Source organism: Pinus tabuliformis, chromosome 3_2, assembly GCF_031772625.1.
Source record: "Pinus tabuliformis cultivar Carrire ecotype Pingquan chromosome 3_2, CPIR1, whole genome shotgun sequence".
NCBI lineage: Eukaryota > Viridiplantae > Streptophyta > Pinopsida > Pinales > Pinaceae > Pinus > Pinus tabuliformis.
The window spans coordinates 602,855,418-602,876,783 of NC_142302.1; the positions used below are offsets into that span (position 1 = coordinate 602,855,418).

Below are 21,366 nucleotides of genomic sequence, written 5' to 3' on the forward strand. Positions count from 1 at the left end.
GGATAAAAAGGTTTTTGAATTAATATGTTATTGTGACCCATAAAGTTGATTTGATTAATAAATTCATTTTTAAAATATAAATTATATTTAATTAATAGCATAGATATTTATGAATATTTTTAGTTAGGTTGGAGTTATGAGATAATCATTTATGACAGTAATTACCAAAAATAAAATAAATATCAAATTTAAAAAATTGCCGTCTCTTTCTTTAATTATGAATTTTCCAAATAAACCAAAATATTTTATAACACCCTCATTATCATCTAACATTGTTTCATATATATTTTGTCCATCGGTTAAGGTAAATATTTTATGAGGATTATTATTACTTTTATATGGTAAGACTATTTTATATTTATTTTGTCGATCACTAAATAAAATGTATTAGATTTTGTTATAAATATTAATATAATGTTTATTGTAAATATAAAAATAGTTCCTATATAATATAAAATTATTGTAAAATTGTATTTTACATTTTATATTTTTGTAAAAGTATTTTAATTTTGTATTGAGTTTTGTTTTTTTGTTTTTTTGTTTTTATATATATATATATATATATTTAAGTTTTGAGTTCTTTTTTATTCTATTTTAAAAAATCAATTTAAGTTTTACATCTATATCTAACAAGGTCACATGGCTTCAACTTGCCCACGAGGTTTGTTGGTCATTTGACTGCATTGTAAGCCATCCAAAATTTAAAAAGTCTAAGACTGTCTAGCAATGCTATATAAGTCTGATTGTCTTTAATTTTCCTATTGGCTATGTAGCTATAACAAAACCTCAAAGTCTGTAAAGTAGTTATGTATACATCTCAAAATTAAAAAACATAACTATGTTGATCATCAGCTTACTCTTCAAAGTCTATGGGTGTCTTGACAATTCGGATTGTGGGAGGCAATGAATGTATTTCTTGATGCGACTAAGGCGAGCATTTTGTTGTTGGATCTAACATTAAATGAGTTGAATTTCCAACATATTTGTGTCTGGCTTAGCTGAGCCAGCAAATGAGGTCATCATAGCTTTAGCCACGATGTTATTCATTATCCAATATAGATATACAATTTGTTGCAATTGAGTATACCAACCTCTAGAATGGCTTGGGTCTTGGACTATGGTCTGTCAATTCACCAAGTCTAGGTCAGTTTTGTCAACCTGTTGTTTTAAATCTAACTCCCACCCAGAAATCACATTTCAGACCTATGGAGGTGTGTTTAATTGATATGTCTAGGTGGCCTCCCATGTCATCCTTGTGATATTGTGTAGCCTCCTACCCCTAAACTGACTTGGCTAAAATTGTCGACCACCTCGACCCCGACCACTACTCTGACTCTAGTCTTCACCCCTCGACCTATGCTTCCTTTGTGCGAGGAGGATCATTCTATGAGGTTGTATTGCAGACCACATAGGAATATGCAAGACTAGTATCTGAGTACCACAAACACTCCTGCACAGGAACCCAACCAAACCGGAAACAAACTTGTAGACAGACGGCCTTGCGCAGTAGCCTTAAGAAACCAGAAGAAATGCAACCTTATAAAGTAAAATGGCATAATACAGTAGGATAATATGCAAGAGACCTATGAAATAAAGCATTCATCACAGAGTAGATCCAACCCCCAATGCAACGGGCCACCATCTTCTGCCCTCGGTACACAGAACCCCTTTGAGGTCGGGACTATTAACCATTCATGGGATTTCCTTTGCTGATTTCCCCATATCATCCCAAGCAGATGTTTTATCTCAAAGATAACTAATTGAGAGAAAACCCATAAATAAGAGATGCAGACTAAAGTCCCATAATCATTCGAAGAATGCATAGACATTAAAGAAAGCAGAATGTTGTAATAAACAAAGAGACTACGGAAGTGCTTAAACCATTTATCAAAATCAAAATTTCTTGCCTCCCATACATCCCGGGAGTCATCGTGACTTTCTCGTATCACCATCTTAGAAACATCCATCCGAAGAATTAAGAGGTAAAAATTAACCATAACACAAAAAGGTGTCCCTAGAGCAAACGAAGAAGACATACCCATAACAATCGCTCGAAGGGTGAGAGGCGAAGCCGAGTTGAAGCATTCCTTTTACAGTCACCCTTGAGGTTTCAAAGAAGCAATTTATAGCAAGACCAAACCAAACTAGATATTGTGAGCCACACCCTAAAGGTGTTCTTTCTGTTCGAAGCCTGCACCCCACAATTACTCTATTAATGTTCCTTGCCACCGTCTACATGTAGAAAAATAATAGAAAGCCTTTATCTAACCACCCACCATTATATTTCATAATTGTTTTGCTCATGTCTGGAATCCCACCCATACCAATTTACCAACCTTCACTCTGATTAGAAATTATTGAAAAATTAGTTTGATAAAACAAATCATACACTTAAAAAAACAATTTTTATTTATTCTTAAACTTTATTATTTTATATGAAAAACAATATTACAATGCATGCAATGATACCAAAGGAACTGCAATTTATAAAGAAGGAAAAAAATGCTTCGAAATTTAGTTCAGAATTAACTTACATGTACTTATATTTCAGAAACTATTAAACATGAAAAAAAATAAAACAAAAAAAATGTTAAACATTCAATAAAATACAATCACAACTGGTAAAGAAATTAATTACTAATTATGTAAGACCGTAAACGAACCAAAAAAAATGTTAAACATTTAATGTGGTGTAAAATCACAACTGGTAAATAAATTAATTACTAATTATGTGAGACTTCACACTTTTCATGAAAATCAACGTGACATAGAATAATTTACATCGTTCATTTTAACTAAATCTATATAAAAATGGTCATAATGAATTTCCATTTATTATGAATAAAAATAATATTCATACTTAAAAAGAATTTTAAATTTTTATTATTTTTCTTTAAATAAAATAAAATAGTTAAAATTTATAAAAAAATTATACAATTATATATATATATCATAACCTTTCGCATGCTTTACTATATTAACATTGAGGCTAAATTTTCAATAAATTAAAATATACAATAATGAAAATTACACAATAAATTTTATTTATATGTGAATACTTTATAAGTAAATTTAAACGCTTTTTAAAAATTAAGCGACCTCCAACAATGGGTGTGTGACCAGTTAAAAAAAAGATAAATAAATAATACCCATCACATATATTCACTCCGGCCTACCTATCTTTGTCGTGAGTGACCGACGTCCACTTCTAGTCGATAACGATGCTTTCCTTGTTGTGAACATTATTGACCCTTCTTGTCGTTTACTTCGTCGGCATAGGCCATCTCCCTATGGGCATCCATCACTGATATTTTTATCAATGTAGGATATAATCGGATCAAATGAATATGGATTAAATCAATATGTAAATATTGCTAATTAATGTGTTTTGTTTTATGGTGTATATTCTCATTTTTTATTTATGAAAAAACAAAAATAAATTTAAAAACGTAAATTAGTTAATATTTGAAATTAAATCCATTGATGTAGATGAGAATAATAGAATATGTTATTATTTTTCATTTATGATTATAAGGTAGAGATCTAGATTATAAGAGAGATTAATCTACTAGAGAATGCTTGGTGTAATTAAGTCCCATGTAATAAGTTAATGATTGACTTATTACATTTTTCTTCTTGTCTACCACATTATTTTTATTTAACATACAAGATCAAATAACAATAAAGTAATGATCGAGTTATTATATATTGCTGAATATTTACCAAAACTTATCATCATCGCTATCAACCATGTCTTCCTCACCCTAACTCGTCAATGATATCATATAGTGCCAGACTCATGGCCATTTGCCTTATGTTAATGATCTTCTCATCTAGCATATGTTTCTTGGTTTTTGCAGTTTATGGTAGCATACAACTTTTTTTAAGAAATCCATATTTCCATGTTTATTATGGGAATTTTGAGGTAAAAAGTGGGCTTTGAAACAAAAAATGTACTAATTAAATTAGCTTTTAAAAACTATTAACATTCAAGATGATGTTGTCATCCTTAGGGTTAGGAAAATAAGAAAACTATTTTTTTAATTGTATATTTTGTTTATCTATTTGTAATATTACACAAATGTCAAGTGTAGACATTTGTTGAGTGCTGAATTAAATTCCACATCCAACAAGTACCTGCTGTGCATTTTTCGGTTAACCCACATATTAAAAAAATGAAAATGCATGAAAAATGTATTCAACATGCATTTTCCATATATTTTAATTTTTTATGTGCATCTACTCATAAAAATTTAAGTGAGTACTCGTTGAACATTTGTCTACACTTACAATCCAATAATTATATAGAAATAAAAAAAAAGATACAATAAAAAATTAAAATTTTCATTTTCTTTAAAAAAAAAATTCACCACTCTTATTTTACTATTTTAACTCTAATTTTATAATTTCATTAATAATCCAATTTTAGACATCGAAATTCTCTTAATACTCGAGGATGAATAAATACAAATGTATTAGTTGATGCATACTCGAGGATGAATAAATACAAATGTATTAGTTGATGTGCTTGCATTTGTAGGTTACTTTCTTAATATCATTGTTTATTTCCATTTATTGTGTTTAATTAGTTTTTTCCTTCCAATGTTTATGCATCTTTATTAATGATATTAAAGATTTTGGCATCGCTTTTTATAAGGTAGAGGTGTAGAAACCTATTTTAGACAAATGTTAATTTAGTGGTCCATTTATGATTATTAATCATATTAAAGGTTTCTTTTTAGACATCGAAATTCTCTTAATACTCGAGCATAAATAAATAAAAATGTATATATTGATGTGTTTGCATTTGTATGTTACTTTCTTATTATCATTGTTTACTTCCATTTATTGTGTGTTTAGTTAGTTTTTTCCTTCAGATGTTTATGCATCTTTATTAATGATATTAAATATTTTGGCATCGCTTTCTATAAGGTAGAGGTGTAGAATTTATTTTAGACCAATGCTACTTTAGTGGTCCATTTATGCTTATTAATCATATTAAAGGTTTCTTTTTAGACATCGAAATTATCTTAATACTCGAGCATAAATAAATAGAAATGTATTAGTTGAGGTGTTTGCATTTGTATGTTACTTTCTTAATATCATTGTTTATTTCCATTTATTGTGTGTTTAATTAGTTTTTTCCTTCAAATGTTTATGCATCTTTATTAATGATATTAAATATTTTGGCATCGCTTTTTATAAAGTAGAGGGGTAGAATCTATTCTAAACAAATGTTACTTTAGTGGTTCATTTTATGCTTATTAATCATATTGAAGGTTTCTTTTTAGTCCCTGCCATTTGGCAATGGCCAGGAAAATTGTGAGATAGCATTAGTTCTAGTTGGTCATTTTCATGCATAACCTAACTTTATCCAAACTCTGTAAGGATCATTATGTAGTTTTATAAGGTTATCTGTTTAATCATCTTATTTAGCCTCTTCCCGAGGCGGGGAGGCTATAAGTACCTAAAATCATATCATATATTAGTATGTTCCTGTCGCATTTTTGAGAATTTTTGAGAGAGGTAAACTAATTCTAGTATTAGTTTAAAGCATTAAATGTTATGGATATCCACCAGTACATGTAACTATATTATCCACCACTGCACCGCCACTGCATGCACCGCCACTGCATCTACGCCTGCCACCACTTCGTTTACACCTAAACATGTGTCATATATGTGTCGTACATTCGAAAGTTGACAACACTGCGTCAAACACATGGTTAACAGGTTAACAAGTAGGATAGCAGGAAGGCAGAAGCCAAGCATAATAGGAAGGAAAAAACCAGGCAGGCATAACAGGAAGGCAGAAGCCTAGTTAGCATAACAGGAAGGCAGAAACCAGGCAGACGGTTAGCATAACAGGAAAGCAGAAACCAGGCAGACGGTTAGCACATAACATGTCATCTATCAAAGGCGTTTCCTTGGCACAACATCATGGTGGATCAGTGAATCAGCAGGGAATGACATCTCCTGTTAGAGGATCTCCATTAACATCCTTCAAACTGCATCAACGTCGTGATCCTAGTGGGAGAACTGTGAAAGGCATTTTAGTAAATAAGGACTTTCAGCAACCTCAGTCACTTGCAAACTTGCAATCTGAGCAGCAAAATCAAGTGTCATATGCACAAAAAGGTATGCAACATTCTAGGTGTCTTGTTATTTGATTAATCTGAAATACTAGTCTAATTTTCTCAGCAGTTCCCTAATGACTAATCAATGAGATTTCTCTGATATAAATACTAAACAATTTTTAGATGAGAAGCTGGCTACAATTGATTTGCATGTTGTTGCAAATATAGCTGAAAAACATGATAGACGGATGAGGAATAAGGACAGGCCTGATCGCCCCGTTTGGACTCCTCGTCGACGCTCTGATGGAGCTTTCGGTGCAGATGAATCTCAGCCATATATTTCTTCTGACTGCACACAGTTGTCATCCGATGTGGTAGTGCCCATAAACTGAATTTGTGATTTTTTTTACCAAATATGTGATTTAGACAACTCTGGTTTGCTTTTTTTCTGATTTCCTTGAAATCTTTAGCATTTAATTGCCCTTCTCTTAAAACATCACTAGACTTCTTGGCCTGCGGCAAAGTTCCTCCGTTGTCTGCTAAATTTAGCCATCTTTTTGCTCTAACAACCTCGTCGTTGGGCTTGAGATCCTTACCTTGTTTGAAAACCTTCACAGGAGTGGAAATCTCGTCGGTGGAATGCAATCTTTTCCTCGGCCTGTCTTTCTCTTGTTTCACGGTGAAAACTCCGCGGAGCACCAACTCCAAATCGTGGAAAATGGCGTCCCTGAACCGAAATTGCTTGATCGAGAGCCGATTTGCCTCAAATCAAGAAGCGAGATACTTCTTTTATGAGCCTGAAATGTTTTCAAACTTTTGCAAGAACTGAGCTCCATATGCTGGAGATTTGTCGGATTCCACAGGCAATCTGGAAGCATATTCGAATTTTGGCAGCATAATCAAGTGTCATATGCACAAAAAGGTATGCAACATTCTAGGTGTCTTGTTATTTGATTAATCTGAAATACTAGTGTAATTTTCTCAGCAGTTCCCTTTGAAAATGCCTAGAGTTTTAGATGATAAGGTTTAAAACTTAATGACTAATCAATGAGATTTCTCTGATATAAATACTAAACAATTTTTAGATGAGAAGCTGGCTACAATTGATTTGCATGCTGTTGCAAATATAGCTGAAAAACATGATAGACGGATGAGGAATCAGGACAGGCCTGATCGCCCCGTTTGGACTCCTCGTCGATGCTCTGATGGAGCTTTCGGTGCAGATGAATCTCAGCCATATATTTCTTCTGACTGCACACAATTGTCATCCGATGTGGTAGTGCCCATAAACTAAATTTGTGAATTTTTTTACCAAATATGTGATTTAGACAACTCTGCTTTGCTTTTTTTTCTTCTGATTTCCCTGAAATCTTTAGCATTTAATTGCCCTTCGCTTAAAACATCACTAGACTTCTTGACCTGCGGCAAAGATCCTCCGTTGTCCGCTAAATTTAGCCGTCTTTTTGCTCTAACAACCTCATCGTTGGGCTTGAGATCCTTACCTTGTTTGAAAACCTTCACAGGAGTGGAAATCTCGTCGGCGGAATGCAATCTTTTCCTCAGCCTGTCTTTCTCTTGTTTCACGGCGAGAACTCCGCGGAGCACTGACTCCAAATCGCGGAAAATGGCGTCCCTGGACCGAAATTGCTCGATCGAGAGCCGATTTGCCTCAAAATTGAGCCTTCTCTTGATTCTAGGGTTGGTGAGTCCGTTCTTGGCAGGATTCCGATGCAGAACAGCTGTTTTCGTCTCCATTTCGAGGCTTCCTCTGTTGTTGCTGCAATAATCTGAACTGTAACCTTCCTCTAAGAAAGAACTAGTTAGCTTACAGCCAAGCTAACCTTTGTTCCACCGCCTACTACCGAGATGATTTGAGCTCTTTATCGATAAATTTAAAAGCTCTCAGATGTGACTCCTTCCATATGGCAAACATTTGTGATTCATCCTTGCAAGAACCAGAATCATCTTTTAATTTGCTTTCACTCTCTTTGTCAGGATCCTCCAACAAGTCCCCCTCGGGAAAGCTAGATTCCTCTGAAATAAGCTCGTGCCATTGATCTATTAGTGTTGAAGGTAATGAGTCTCGCTGCCACAGAGAATGAGTCCCTCACCTCCCTGCTGCCTCAGAGCATTGATCTGCTGTCTCAGGTTTCGCTATGACGCCTGCGTTACCCAACATATGTTTTACACAGGCCAACACATGTAATGTATGCGGCGAGTCTAGAGTGTATGATAATGGCACACACAAGCACATGGCTTGCATGCAATGCACGTGGTAAGGGAGAGAGAAAGTGGCTGGTCCTCATAAGTTGTCCAATACTAACGGACTTTTATAATGACTTTAATAAGTTTGGTTCCGTTTATGACTGTCCAGCATTCGAAGTAATGCTGTATCTCTCCCTCGAAGTGTTGTTATGATATTATATTGTATAACGCATTAGATATTTTTTTTACTCATTGCTATATTGCCATATTAAGCTGCGGAGCATCTCTTTGGCGTTCTATATATTATGAAGAAAATAATTGTTTTATAAATTTTTATTTTGATATTAAACATGAATCTTAAACTTCTAATAAATAATAATAATTAGTGTCTTAGCTTAATGTCTCACTTGACATTGCTGAATTTGCAAATGAAAATTAATTAACTAGAAAAGCAATGTCTTGATTTCTATGGTTTTATCCTTAATCAAAATTCGCTACAGACTTACAAGTTAAGATCAACAGTCGTCTCATTTCGTTTCATCGACTTGGAATTCACTAAATATGTGTTGATTTTAGGTAGAGGCAGATCAAATACACATTGTGAAGCGCACTGCGTTAAGAAATGGACTTTTCCTCTCTTTGCCAGGCGAGTGCAGTTTAAGTTACCAACTCTCCTCTGCGTAAAAAGAGCAGAAAGAAGACATGGACAAGTATAAATTTATACATAAACTCGGGGAGGGAACATACGGGAATGTCGTCAAGGCGAATGTGAGGGAAACTGGTCAGATTGTGGCTATCAAGAAAAGTCGTGCAGATATTACGGAGGAAGGATTTCCTACCAGTTCTTTCAGAGAAATCACAACTCTCAATATGCTCTCTCGTTGTAAACACATTATCAAGTACGAATATATTTCTAATTTTCACAGGGCAGTTCATATCGCTGCTTTTCTGTTCTATCAGTCTACAACAGATGATGCGCTAAAATGCTGAAAGAACTCTCTGCTCCGCTCTTTTATTTTTTTTATATATGTCGTAGTTTGCTGGCTGTGGAGATCGAACGGATTGAAGGTCGAAAGCTTTCTCTCTACCTGGTGTTTGAATATCAAAACTTATAGTGCAATGTCAAAACTTATATATCAAAGGCTTCTTGCCTCAGTCTTCTGTCACCCTGACTCCAAGGAAATAAGAAATCTAACGCTGGCTGGAAAGAATCACTCGTTATCCAGGACCAGGAACCAGGTCTCTTCTACTGGCCTAATGAGCAGGCCTAATTTGTGATTGAGTCAGTGTTTGCTAGGGGTACTGGGTCTTTAGCGGTAACGTCAGTCGCCAACTCAACCCTTCCTCAGCCTGTTTGAGTTCCTCCAGCTTAGGGCAAGGACTAGCTGCCCCGCAGCACCTCTTATTAGACATTGAAATGCTCTTAATACTCAAGGATAACTAAATAGAAATGTATTAGTTGATGTGTTTGCATTTTATGTTACTTTCTTAATATCATTGTTTATTTTCATTTATTGTGTGTTTGATTAGTTTTTTTCCTTCAAATGTTTATGCATCTTTATTAATGATATTAAAGATTTTGGTGTCCCTTTTATAAGGTAGAGGTGTAGAATCTATTTTAGACCAATGTTACTTTAGTGGTCCATTTATGCTTATTATTCATATTAAAGGTTTCTATGTTCCTCTATACGGTGTAGAATCTATTTTAGACCAATGTTACTTTAATGGTCCATTTATGCTTATTATTCATATTAATGGTTTCTATGTTCCTTCTCATAAGGTAGAGGCGTGGGAAGCTTTTCTAAACAAATGATTTATATTATTATTTTTTTCAAGAGAAATATTTATGTTATTATTTTTTTCAAAGGAGATAAATATTATTTGATATAATTGTGTTTAGACAAATGAGTGGTCCATTTATGCTTATTAATCATGTAAAAGGTTTTTATATTCCTTTCTCATAAGGTAGATGCGTCGGAAGCTTTTTTAAACAAATGATTCATGTTATTATTTTTTTCAGGGAAATAAATATTATTTGATATAATTATGCTTAAAGGTAGTAAGTTTTATAATGTAGAAGGATAAATATGTTAAGTATGTAATTATGTTGATATTTATATAAATAATAAGTGTGTTTATTTAAGATTTTTATAATTGTAATTTAATTATACATAATTATTAGACGGATGATATAAAGTTAATTTTCATAAAATATTTTAGAATATTTTTAGTTTTTTTTGGCATGTGGTATTAGTAATTCATGGTATTTTAATAAATTTTATTTAGAGCCTAAGAATTTATGGGTGAAATATTCATGGTTAAAAATATTGTTATATATTTTTTCTAAATTGTACATATGTTTGACTTTTATATTCATTTTGTATATATTTAACCAAAATAATAATAATAAATTAAAATAAAATTATAATTTAGTTATTTTTTATGATTTTTTAATCTTAGCAATGTGAGATGTATTATTACATTATTTAATATTATAGGAGTGAAAGTATATTGTGTTAGAGAGATTTGATATATATACCTAGGATAAAACAATTATATAAGGAAATTAAAATAGATACATAAGTCAAAGTGTTGTGGGGAAAAATGCTTATGCAGGACGATCCTATCCACCTAAGGTGTGACAGTGCCTTAGCAACAAACAGAGACAGCTATTCTGGTTTCTTCCTTTATGAAATAGGAAAGAAGAGAGATCAATGGACTTACCGGTGTCTTCCGTTTGTCCCTCGATCTAGATCCTCTTCTCTTTGGGTGTTCACAGCTACTTGCCTCCTCGCAAAACCACAAGAGAACAGCTACTTGCCTTCCTGCAAGATCACAAGAGAACAACTACTTGTGACAAGAGAACAGCTACTTGAGACAAGAGAAGAACACAACACAAAGGCAGATATTCATATTCATAAATGATTCAGGATTAGAAATAAATCAAATACACTAATGCAATCATACATCAAAGATACATCAGTATATAGGAGAAAACCAAGATAGCTTTATTGATAAATAACAAGGTTCAGGAAGAGATACAACCCAGAGGGCTCCAATAATCCAGCATCTCCTTCCCAACAGAATGGAATTTCTCCTTCCCAGCAGAATGGAATTCCTATCTTCACCTCCCTTCAAAGCATTAAGCACCCAATGATTCCAGTCTCAAACCAACAGCAATTCTTTGCAATAACAAAATTCCAGCCTCTGGATCTCATGGAGGAGAGATCCATATATAGATGTTTGGAGAGAGGATGAGTCATCTTGAGATCTGACTAGTGTCCTCTCCCTCTGTCAGTTCTTGATTCCACTTGGAGGTTCTTACTTCCACTTGGAGATTTGGAACCTCTTACTCATCACCAGTCGAATTCCCTGAGGCATGTGTCATTTTGGAAGCTTCCTGGGTTTTGACACCTTGAGGAATGAGCCTGCCACATGTCCAATCTCGCTCAGCGCAGGTAGCCAGTGTTGGAGTTGACATTCAGCGCAGGTAGCCAGTGTAGCCATTGACATTCAGCGCAGATGGTCAGTGGAGCAGTTGACATGATCCTGAATTGACTTGTTTTTTAAGCAGTTTCAGGTGGAGAACTTCTGTGAATTGCTATGGTTTGTTAGCCTTGTTCCTCTAGGGGTAGGAACAACATGTTTAGGGACTTTGGATCCCTTAGATTATGGACATTTCATGCTCAATGCTGTAAGGCACAAAAATGTCTATAACAGTTGCCCCCTAAAGTATGAGGCCGTTTATCGGGTGAAATGCTTTATCCAGGAGGGTCCGAAGTTCATCCATTTGCTGGGAGGAGACCTGTAATAAGATACAATACAATACATTATTTTTCATACTGCTTTCATGATCTAGCTGAGGCGGGCATTCCCATGCTCAGCTTTATAAATTCATTTCTGTACATAGAACAGACAATTGTCTGATGGTAGACTGATAATTTGGTGAAATTATCATCCTTTGAGTAGGATGATCATCTGCTGCAATGATGTACATGTCAAATGTCTTTATTTTTCCTGAATATATATCGCAGCCCGGATGGATGAAACTAGATCCGGGGTCTTCAAACTCGTTCGATCTTCACTCTAAGTACAAGTCGATCCATGTGAGAATTGTTCTGAAGTCGAACATGGAAAGACATCGCTTGATTACCGGTCAATGATGTAAACCGTTAACAAGCGCGAGAGGAATCACCGATAATGATAATGACCCTCAAGGTACTGCAGTACAATTCACGTGGTGTGAATAAAGGACTTGGCGTCGAACACCATGCAAAATCTTTCGGTCGAAGGTCATTGACGTATACCTGTTGTCGAAAGTGAGAAACTTGCCATTGAGGCATGCAAGCTTCAAAGTACTGAAGGGGTTGTTCCTAGATCAACTTCTTGGATAATGAGCTGATGTCGACAAGAAGCGATCCGTCAAAGGAGGGCTTTAATGAATCCCACATCAGTGACACGGAACAGAGCTAATGATTTTGATGGAGGTGAAAACGATCTGTGACATATGATTCAGGGTGGCGGTCATGAATGGATGAAGGATAATGTATGGCAGTGGATGGGACCCGGTTGACTCTTTTCTGAACGACTTCTCTTGAACATATGGCGACACTGATGCGATGGATTGGTAGCATTACCCAAAATATGGATGGTATGGCGAGACCATGGTGATGTGACCGGTGAATGAAACAACCCAACCCGATTGTGGTACGGAGGAAAAGTGTCATGTTCAAGAGCGACTTGCTACCATCAAAGTTTTCTTTAGTTTCTCCCAATTTTTCCCCAGTCATTGCTGACCAGTACCTCTTTATTTTTGTCAAGCTTGAGGAGGATAACATATGCTTGTTCTATAACCTGCCCTTCGGGCAAGCCCATCGCTATGTTTTAACGAGCCTAGCGATAGTGAAACTCATTCTTGTCTAAAGACAAGTTTGTCGCTATTTAATGATTTTAACGAGTCTAACGACAAATATAACTCGGTCCTTTTCATTTTTAGAGAGTCTGAAAAGGTACATAAAGTTAACTCCAAAATTCCTTTTTCGTCATCTAATCCCTTAAGTCCGAAAAAGTATAAAACAATACAGAAGGGATGAGTTTTCGATCGTTTTAACGAGCCGAACAAAACAAGCGCTCGATCTTTTTGTGCAATAATCCCTCAGGTCCAAAAAGATTAAAATCTAGAGGAGGGATAGCACTTCCGGTTGCTTTAACGAGCTGGAAGGCCAAAACTCGGCAATCTTTTCATATTTTGCGAGTCAGTTGAAAAGAGCTTAAAGAAGACTCGTCTTTTGAGGAACGAGTGATAAACAGGGTTAGCAGCTGATTCCAGGTACAGGTTGGAATTTTCCAATCACGGCAGTGTCACAAGGATGGCTAGGTGAAATCACTCTTCGCAGCTGTTCCTAAAAATGGGTAAACAATCATATGGAGGTGAACGATCGGCCAAATGAAAAGTGGAGGTGACGGTGCAAACACGACCAAGGCTTTGATGGCTGATGATATTACATTCACAGTAGTTATTTACCGGGTGGCGCTTATGTTTATTTTTTAACGAGCATGAATTCCGTGTTAAAACTGCTCGGACCTTGCGTTTATTTTTTAACGAGCATGAACTTTATGCTAAAACTGCTCATTCTTATGTTTATTTTTTAACGAGCATGAACTATGCGCTAAAACTGCTTGGATCTTGCGTTTATTTTTTAACGAGCATGAACTGTGTGCCAAAACTGCTCGATGATAAGTTTGCATGCCCCCAGCATAACAATGCAAATCGAGGTGCATGCCCCCCAAGCTTTATTGCATTCAACTTGGTGGTTGGAATGAAGGTTTACCTTTGAGATTTGGAAAGGGGATTTGTTTCATTTTTTGATGAGGTTGACACAGTAAAAGAACTATCCTCATGACTCCTTGTTTCATTTTTTAACGAGGTTGACACGAGATAAGAACCGTCCTCGGAGCCCACTGTATTTACAGTATTTCTATTAGGGCGATGATCCAAGCTGACAAAATGTTTAGGAATCTTCCGAATCCATTAGATATAGAAGATTTCATATTGTAGGTTTCCACTGTGGCCACTTCCGCCAGATTACTTGCAGGCGGTAGGGAAAAAGTACCCATTAAGGCAGGGTCTTTTAGGAGACCTACTCCAATATTTTGAAGCGAATGATTGCTTCCATGGATCATTGGAATGCTTCCCGTAACTTGTGAACTGTCGGGGAGGAAAGCTTGTTGGTCGACGGCTGTAATTCCTCCTTGAAAGGGAAATGCAATCTTCCTGAAGTAGGTCGACACAACTGCGGCCATGGCATATATCCAGGGCCTTCCCAGTAGGATGTTGTAATCAAGGTTTCCATCAATTACTTCAACATCAATTCCTACTGTTTTGCCCCCTAGTTCAACTTGCAAGTTACTTAAAATCCCGTATGGAGTGTATGATCGTCCATCAAATGCTTTTAACATCGTTGACGATCTCGACAAGGGTGGTGAGCCTAAATTCTTCCAGCAACTCATCGACATAATACACGTAGATGCCCCCTCATCAATAATTGTTCGATGAACAGTTTTGTTGAGGGCTTTCACTTGAATAAGGAAAGCTAGTTGAGCTGGTAACTGAGGGTCATATCCTTTATGATCAAAGGCCACAAGATTGGAGTCCATTGGGTCAATTTCACTTATTGCTGATAATAAAGCTTGCTCTTGGGAGAGGCAATTTTGTGGTACCTCAAGCGTCGACATAGCGGACAGCGATTGGGCCAGGTCCTCTATTATATTATAATTCTGTGCTATTTTTGCACGAGGATTAAATGTCGACTTGTACACTACTCCCTTTGGCGACTTTATCATTTGTTCAGGAATGGTGGGTGGCACAACTTTGGTCAAAGTTGTTGTCGAACTACTAGGTTGTTCATTAGCCTTGTTATTCGACACCTGTGGATTCCCGTAATCTTTATTCCTTGCCAAAGCATCATTTTGCTGCTTTGAGATAGACAACATAAGAACTTGGGATCGGGAAGCATTTTGATTAGCAACCAGTTTGGTACCCGGGCTTGGAAACGGATCAGTCAATACTGCTGAGGCTTTTGAACTCTTAAAGAGTTTCTTAACTTCAGCTATATGTGGACAATCTCTCGTCCAATGATCCTCATCGCATATATGACACCCCGCAGGGGGTTTCCTTTTTCTCCCTTTCTTTTTCTTCTTGCCCCCTGGTTGCTTCAATTGTTTGCCCTTGTCGGTTGACGCAACATTTACTTCCGAGGCAAGAAGTTCCTCATTTGCATTTTGACTAGAAATCTTACGGGCCCTTGTAGATGTAGCCTTTGTCGATTTCGTGTCTGTCGTGCCAATCACGCCATCGATGGCATGAGAGTCATTGTTTGATTTAGGAGGAGGAGGAATTGAGAATTCCGGTCTAGGGGCGTCAGGTATTTTGTCGTAGAGCGTGCCAGACTGAGTATAGACCAAGTCCAGATATTGCGCACGAGCGATGACTTGCTCTTCCGTTACGACTCCCCCCTTTGCCACATCTTCCGTGATTGTAGGAAGTAAGGATTTGATAAACCATTCAGCTAATACCTGATCGGGAACGTACGTTTTTACCATCCTACGACGACGTCGCCACTCATGTATATGATCAGATATGTGAGTGGCCGTTGTCTGTTTGAAGTTGGTTAGGAGTTCCGTTCCCCTTTCATACCTTATCGGTAATTGAAAATGGGTTAAGAAAGTCGTGGCTAAGGTACTGAAGTTGTTGAATGAAGCTCTAGGCAATTCAATATACCATTTTGCCGCTGGACCAGTTAACGTCCTCTGAAAAAGGCGAAGCCTAATCGAATCATCGTTTAGGGTGTTTGATGAACACCACAGATGAAATGTCATCACATGATTCGACGGATCTTCACCCGGATTTCCATTAAATTTAGGAATATCTGACGGAAGTTTATGCGGAATCGCTGGCCACCAAGGGGCATAAGCAATTGGATCATTCGTCAGTCGGTTTAGATCTGGTAATTCTAGAGTTGCTACAAAGGGCAACTGTTGATTCAGGTTAGGCGAAGCATACCCAGGATAAGATGGAATCGCCTGAGCAGTGGGCCTTTGCATACCAGCATAATGTATTTGATGCTAGAAACTTTGACAAGGTTGATGGGCATAACCATTATAATATGGTTGTTGATTACCGCTTTGGAAATGCGATTGCCCATTATTTACAAAGACTTGTTGCTCAGGTCCTTGATATGATTGCTGGAATGGGGGTTGTTGAGTTTGAACCAGCTCTGGTTGTTGAACCATTTGCTGTTGACCAATACTGGATGATTGACCAAGATGAGGAGTCACAGTACTTGTTTGATCCTGAGTCGCTCCAGATAAGGAGGCACTAACCTGAGGTTGTGATTGAGTCGTTGAGACAAGAGGCTGTTGTATTGCAACCTGAGAAACTTGGGGTTGACATACAACAGGTAGCGCTTGTACTTGCGACGTAGTCACCATAGCAGGTATAGCAGGAATATTCGACACAGGGTGGACTGGTTGCGTTGAATATACAACCCTTGGTTGCTGAGGCAGTATTGGTACCCAACCGCTGGATGTAATTCCAGTTTGACCTGAACTTTGTTGAAAACTCCCATATGTTTGTTCTCCGGGGGGGAACAATGAAAAGGCATACTGCCCTCCATATGGTAGCAATCCGGTACTTAAAGGGTAGATTGGCCTTTGAAGACACATTGGATCAATTTGTTGAGTTTCAACGTAAGAAATACCAGATGATAATCCGGATGAAGAAATAGGAACTAACCATGTTGTCGAAGCAGTCCCTGATGGGACTTTGGCTTGTTGTTGATAACTTGCCGGGACAGATGGTATACCATTGAACATCGTTGGAGTAGCAGCAGGAGGTTCTGCTGCTGCTGTGTCGGATGACACAGTCCTAGATGTCGATGGTTGTTCAGACATATTTAGTCTATGCAAAAGATTTTCTAGCGATTCTACAAGAACTTGCGATGAAAAGAGACTAACTTCGAAGACCAACGAGGGAATGGTCATGATTATTCCGTTTAAAATAAATTTTAACGACGCTTAGACACAACTTGCTTTTTCAATTTTAAAGAGTCGAGAAAAAGCTAAAGATGACTCTAGTCTCCTTCGATGTTTTAACGAGCCCGAAGTGACAAATGCTCGGATGGACTTTTTCTGTTATAGAGTCTGAAAAAGGCCAAAAGAAACTGCCCTAGAGTTCTAGGCAGAGGGTGTGCCAAACTTTTCGCAAAACCGCAGAATATTTTTTAGGGTACGGGCGGTCGATCTTCCTGAATGCTGTGTTCAGTGCATTGCGATCAGTAGGGCGGCCGACACGGCTTCCTAAGGATAAAGGATATATTCCTATAGGGGTCTCCCAATATATACGCGACGATACGTGGGAGCACAATCCGTACTAGCGCTATCGTCCCTCAGGAGGAATCACCCACCTTCCACGAGATCGACAGTCACTAGGCTTAACGACGCCGGAACACGTCTCTAGCCTAGACCTCTATGTTGTGCGTTATGTTGCAAAGAGTTGTTAAGTTCATTCAGTTTATTTTAAGTTGATCTTTTTAGAAGTTTGCCTTTCTGGATCACCACGAGATGTATGGTACAATTCCTAAATGCAGGCTAAGATGATAAGCAAGCTTTATATCTTTTCAACTTTGAAAATCCTAGCTACTAAGGGAAAAGAAAGACACCATCTTTTCTCAAAGAGCAATCAGCACACTCTAATGCATTGTTCCTAAATCAAGCATGCAAACTTATCAAAATGCAAATGCACAATGCAGGTGTTTGTTTTCCGCTTTCTTAGTATTGATGCCTACAAAGAAATCTTTTTGTACAACTTTGAATTTGCTTTTAAATGACAGATACAAACAAGTTTACTTTTTCGAAATCAACAAGGGTAGAAGAGATTACAACACTTTTCGACTTTCGAAATGAACACTTGTTTCGACACTTAAAAGAGACAAACTCAAACCAATAAGCAAAAGAAAATGTATAATCAACTGTAAACAGCCAATGAACTCTCTCCTAAGATCACAATCAACAGATCTGAATCAAGGGCTACAGGATGATTATTTCACTCATGCAAAGGAAAACTGTAAATGATGCCACAAACACATAAAAACACTCACAGTCTTTTTGTACAAAAGGAGGCAGAATTTAAGCAGAGAAAAGGAGTTATCTGACTGGTACCTATGTTGGTTACAGGCTGCAAAAAACAGAGATCAAAACAGGGCAACAGAGAGCAGAGAACCCCAGCTGCATAAGGCCAAACTGGTTCAGCGCAACGTCAACACTGTGGTTTTGACATTCAGCGCAGGTAGCCTTCACGGGACCTGCGTTGAAATGCAGAATGCCTTCACAGCAGTTGCGCTGAAGGAGAAACTCTCGTTTCTCACTGGGTTCTGGGTCACAGATTGCTCAATAATCAACGGTTTCAAGCCAAATTAGAAACACAAGCAAGGTACAATCAAAGGGATGCTTTGAGAGGGTACTAAGATCTATCACAAAGGATCATCAAATCATTTGTGAGTCCATTGTTCAGATCATAGACAAAATCCAGTGAAGGATCAAGGCAACAACTGTCTACTTTGCAACTGAGAATAGCAGAAGCAGTTCGATTGTTGTTGTTGAGTCTATGAGGTAAACAATGATAGAAACACAAATAAAATGACTAAAACAAATCTCCCCAGTGGAGTCACCAATTTGTTGTGGGGAAAAATGCCTATGCAGGACGATCCTATCCACCTAAGGTGTGACAGTGCCTTAGCAACAAACAGAGACAGCTATTCTGGTTTCTTCCTTTATGAAATAGGAAAGAAGAGAGATCAATGGACTTACCGGTGTCTTCTGTTTGTCCCTCGATCTAGATCCTCTTCTCTTTGGGTGTTCACAGCTACTTGCCTCCTTGCAAAACCACAAGAGAACAGCTACTTGCCTTCCTGCAAGATCACAAGAGAACAGCTACTTGCGACAAGAGAACAGCTACTTGAGACAAGAGAAGAACACAACACAAAGGCAGATATTCATATTCATAACTGATTCAGGATTAGAAATAAATCAAATACACTAATGCAATCATACATCAAAGATACATCAGTATATAGGAGAAAACCAAGATAGCTTTATTGATAAATAACAAGGTTCAGGAAGAGATACAACCCAGAGGGCTCCAATCTAGCATCTCCTTCCCAGTAGAATGGAATTCCTATCTTCACCTCCCTTCAAAGCATTAAGCACCCAATGATTCCAGTCTCAAACCAACAGCGATTCTTTGCAATAACAAAATTCCAGCCTCTGGATCTCATGGAGGAGAGATCCATATATAGATGTTTGGAGAGAGGATGAGTCAGCTTGAGATCTGACTAGTGTCCTCTCCCTCTGTCAGTTCTTGATTCCACTTGGAGGTTCTTACTTCCACTTGGAGATTTGGAACCTCTTACTCATCACCAGTCGAATTCCCTGAGGCATGTGTCATTTTGGAAGCTTCCTGGGTTTTGACACCTTGAGGAATGAGCCTGCCACATGTCCAATCTCGCTCAGCGCAGGTAGCCAGTGTTGGAGTTGACATTTAGCGCAGGTAGCCAGTGTAGCCATTGACATTCAGCGCAGATGGTCAGTGGAGCAGTTGACATGATCCTGAATTGACTTGTTTTTTAAGCAGTTTCAGGTGGAGAACTTCTGTGAATTGCTGTGGTTTGTTAGCCTTGTTCCTCTAGGGGTAGGAACAACATGTTTAGGGACTTTGGATCCCTTAGATTATGGACATTTCATGCTCAATGCTGTAAGGCACAAAAATGTCTATAACAAAAAGTACAATAGGTATGATAGCTACATAGAAATATGGATATAATGCAAATATAAACACCGTGACAATAACGGAAAATATATTTTTGCATATCCATATTTGTAAAATTTTTGAGCATTAAGTTCTATTGAGTTGAGTGAGTCCATAAATAGTCTATATAAATATAGGGTTAACATAACATATACTATTATAAAAACAATAGAGTAAAATATCCCACTGAGTTGTTACTCCAAGAATCCCTTTAGAGGAGATTATAAAAGGATGATTGATTTGTTCATATTATATAATGAATTCCCATTACCATGAGTCTATCTTCATCAAATATTTTCCTCCAAATGACATACACCATTAAATTTATTAGTAGCTTTAGAATTAATCCTATTTGAAGGAAAGATAGATGCATATGCATTACAAAAGTGACTTTGCATCTCACCTTGGACACTATCACTTTAACTCTCAACCCAATAGCTTCTAGTACACAATTACCCACTCAACCAAATAGTCATTTGAATCACCAAATCTATTTCCCCCCTTAGCCAAACCAACCCAAGAGGAGAGTTTTCTTCTCTACAACTAGAGTCCTTCAGGCTAACTCCCTCTACTAGAGTTCTAATGCATGTTGGTTAGGAAAATTTCTATGTTGGAACGTTAGGAATGTTTCTATGGAAATTTTACAGTATTTTCCATGTAATTAAGTTATGTATCATGTCCCGCTTCCTATCTTGGTTAGTAATACAAAAATCGGTATACTTGAATCAAATACGCCGCTTTCCCAACAAATGAATAAATGAATTCTTTGGTCCACTTTCCTAAATATGCAACCTTTGCAAGTACGCAACTTTTCATTTGGCACAAAGAGAAATATTTTCCAAATTACTTGGAATAGCTCCCCAAAGTTATTCTTCTTTAAGGTTAAGGTATTATAAATGTAACATCCCCGGGTATACCTCATACAAAATACAAATGATTAAATTTTTTAAAATATTTTCCAGCATGTAGCATCCTAGGAATGAATTGTCACACACTCTTAAATTGATCATAAAATGATATAATCACAATCATTAAGTGAAGCAACCATAGAAATGGAATAGTTATTTATGTAACGGGATAATTATTAGCACAACTTGTTAACATAATGCATTCTCTTGCAACTTTTCATGATTAACATCATTCAATTAATCAAGGTTTATTAAAAACATGATGAATGATATAATTACTTGTCTTTCTTTGATTTGATGGGGAAATATATCT

At 36.9% G+C, this 21,366-nt stretch overlaps 1 protein-coding gene across 1 annotated transcript; it reads left to right on the forward strand.

Moving 5' to 3' along the window:
- The first annotated feature begins 5,903 nt into the window (after positions 1-5,903).
- On the forward strand, positions 5,904-6,469 carry LOC149182043 (regulator of nonsense transcripts UPF3-like). The gene is made up of 2 exons (XM_089414437.1): positions 5,904-6,138; positions 6,261-6,469. Exons 1-2 carry the CDS (start codon positions 5,904-5,906, stop codon positions 6,467-6,469), a joined length of 444 nt encoding a protein of 147 aa, XP_089270563.1.
- The last annotated feature ends 14,897 nt before the right edge of the window (positions 6,470-21,366 follow it).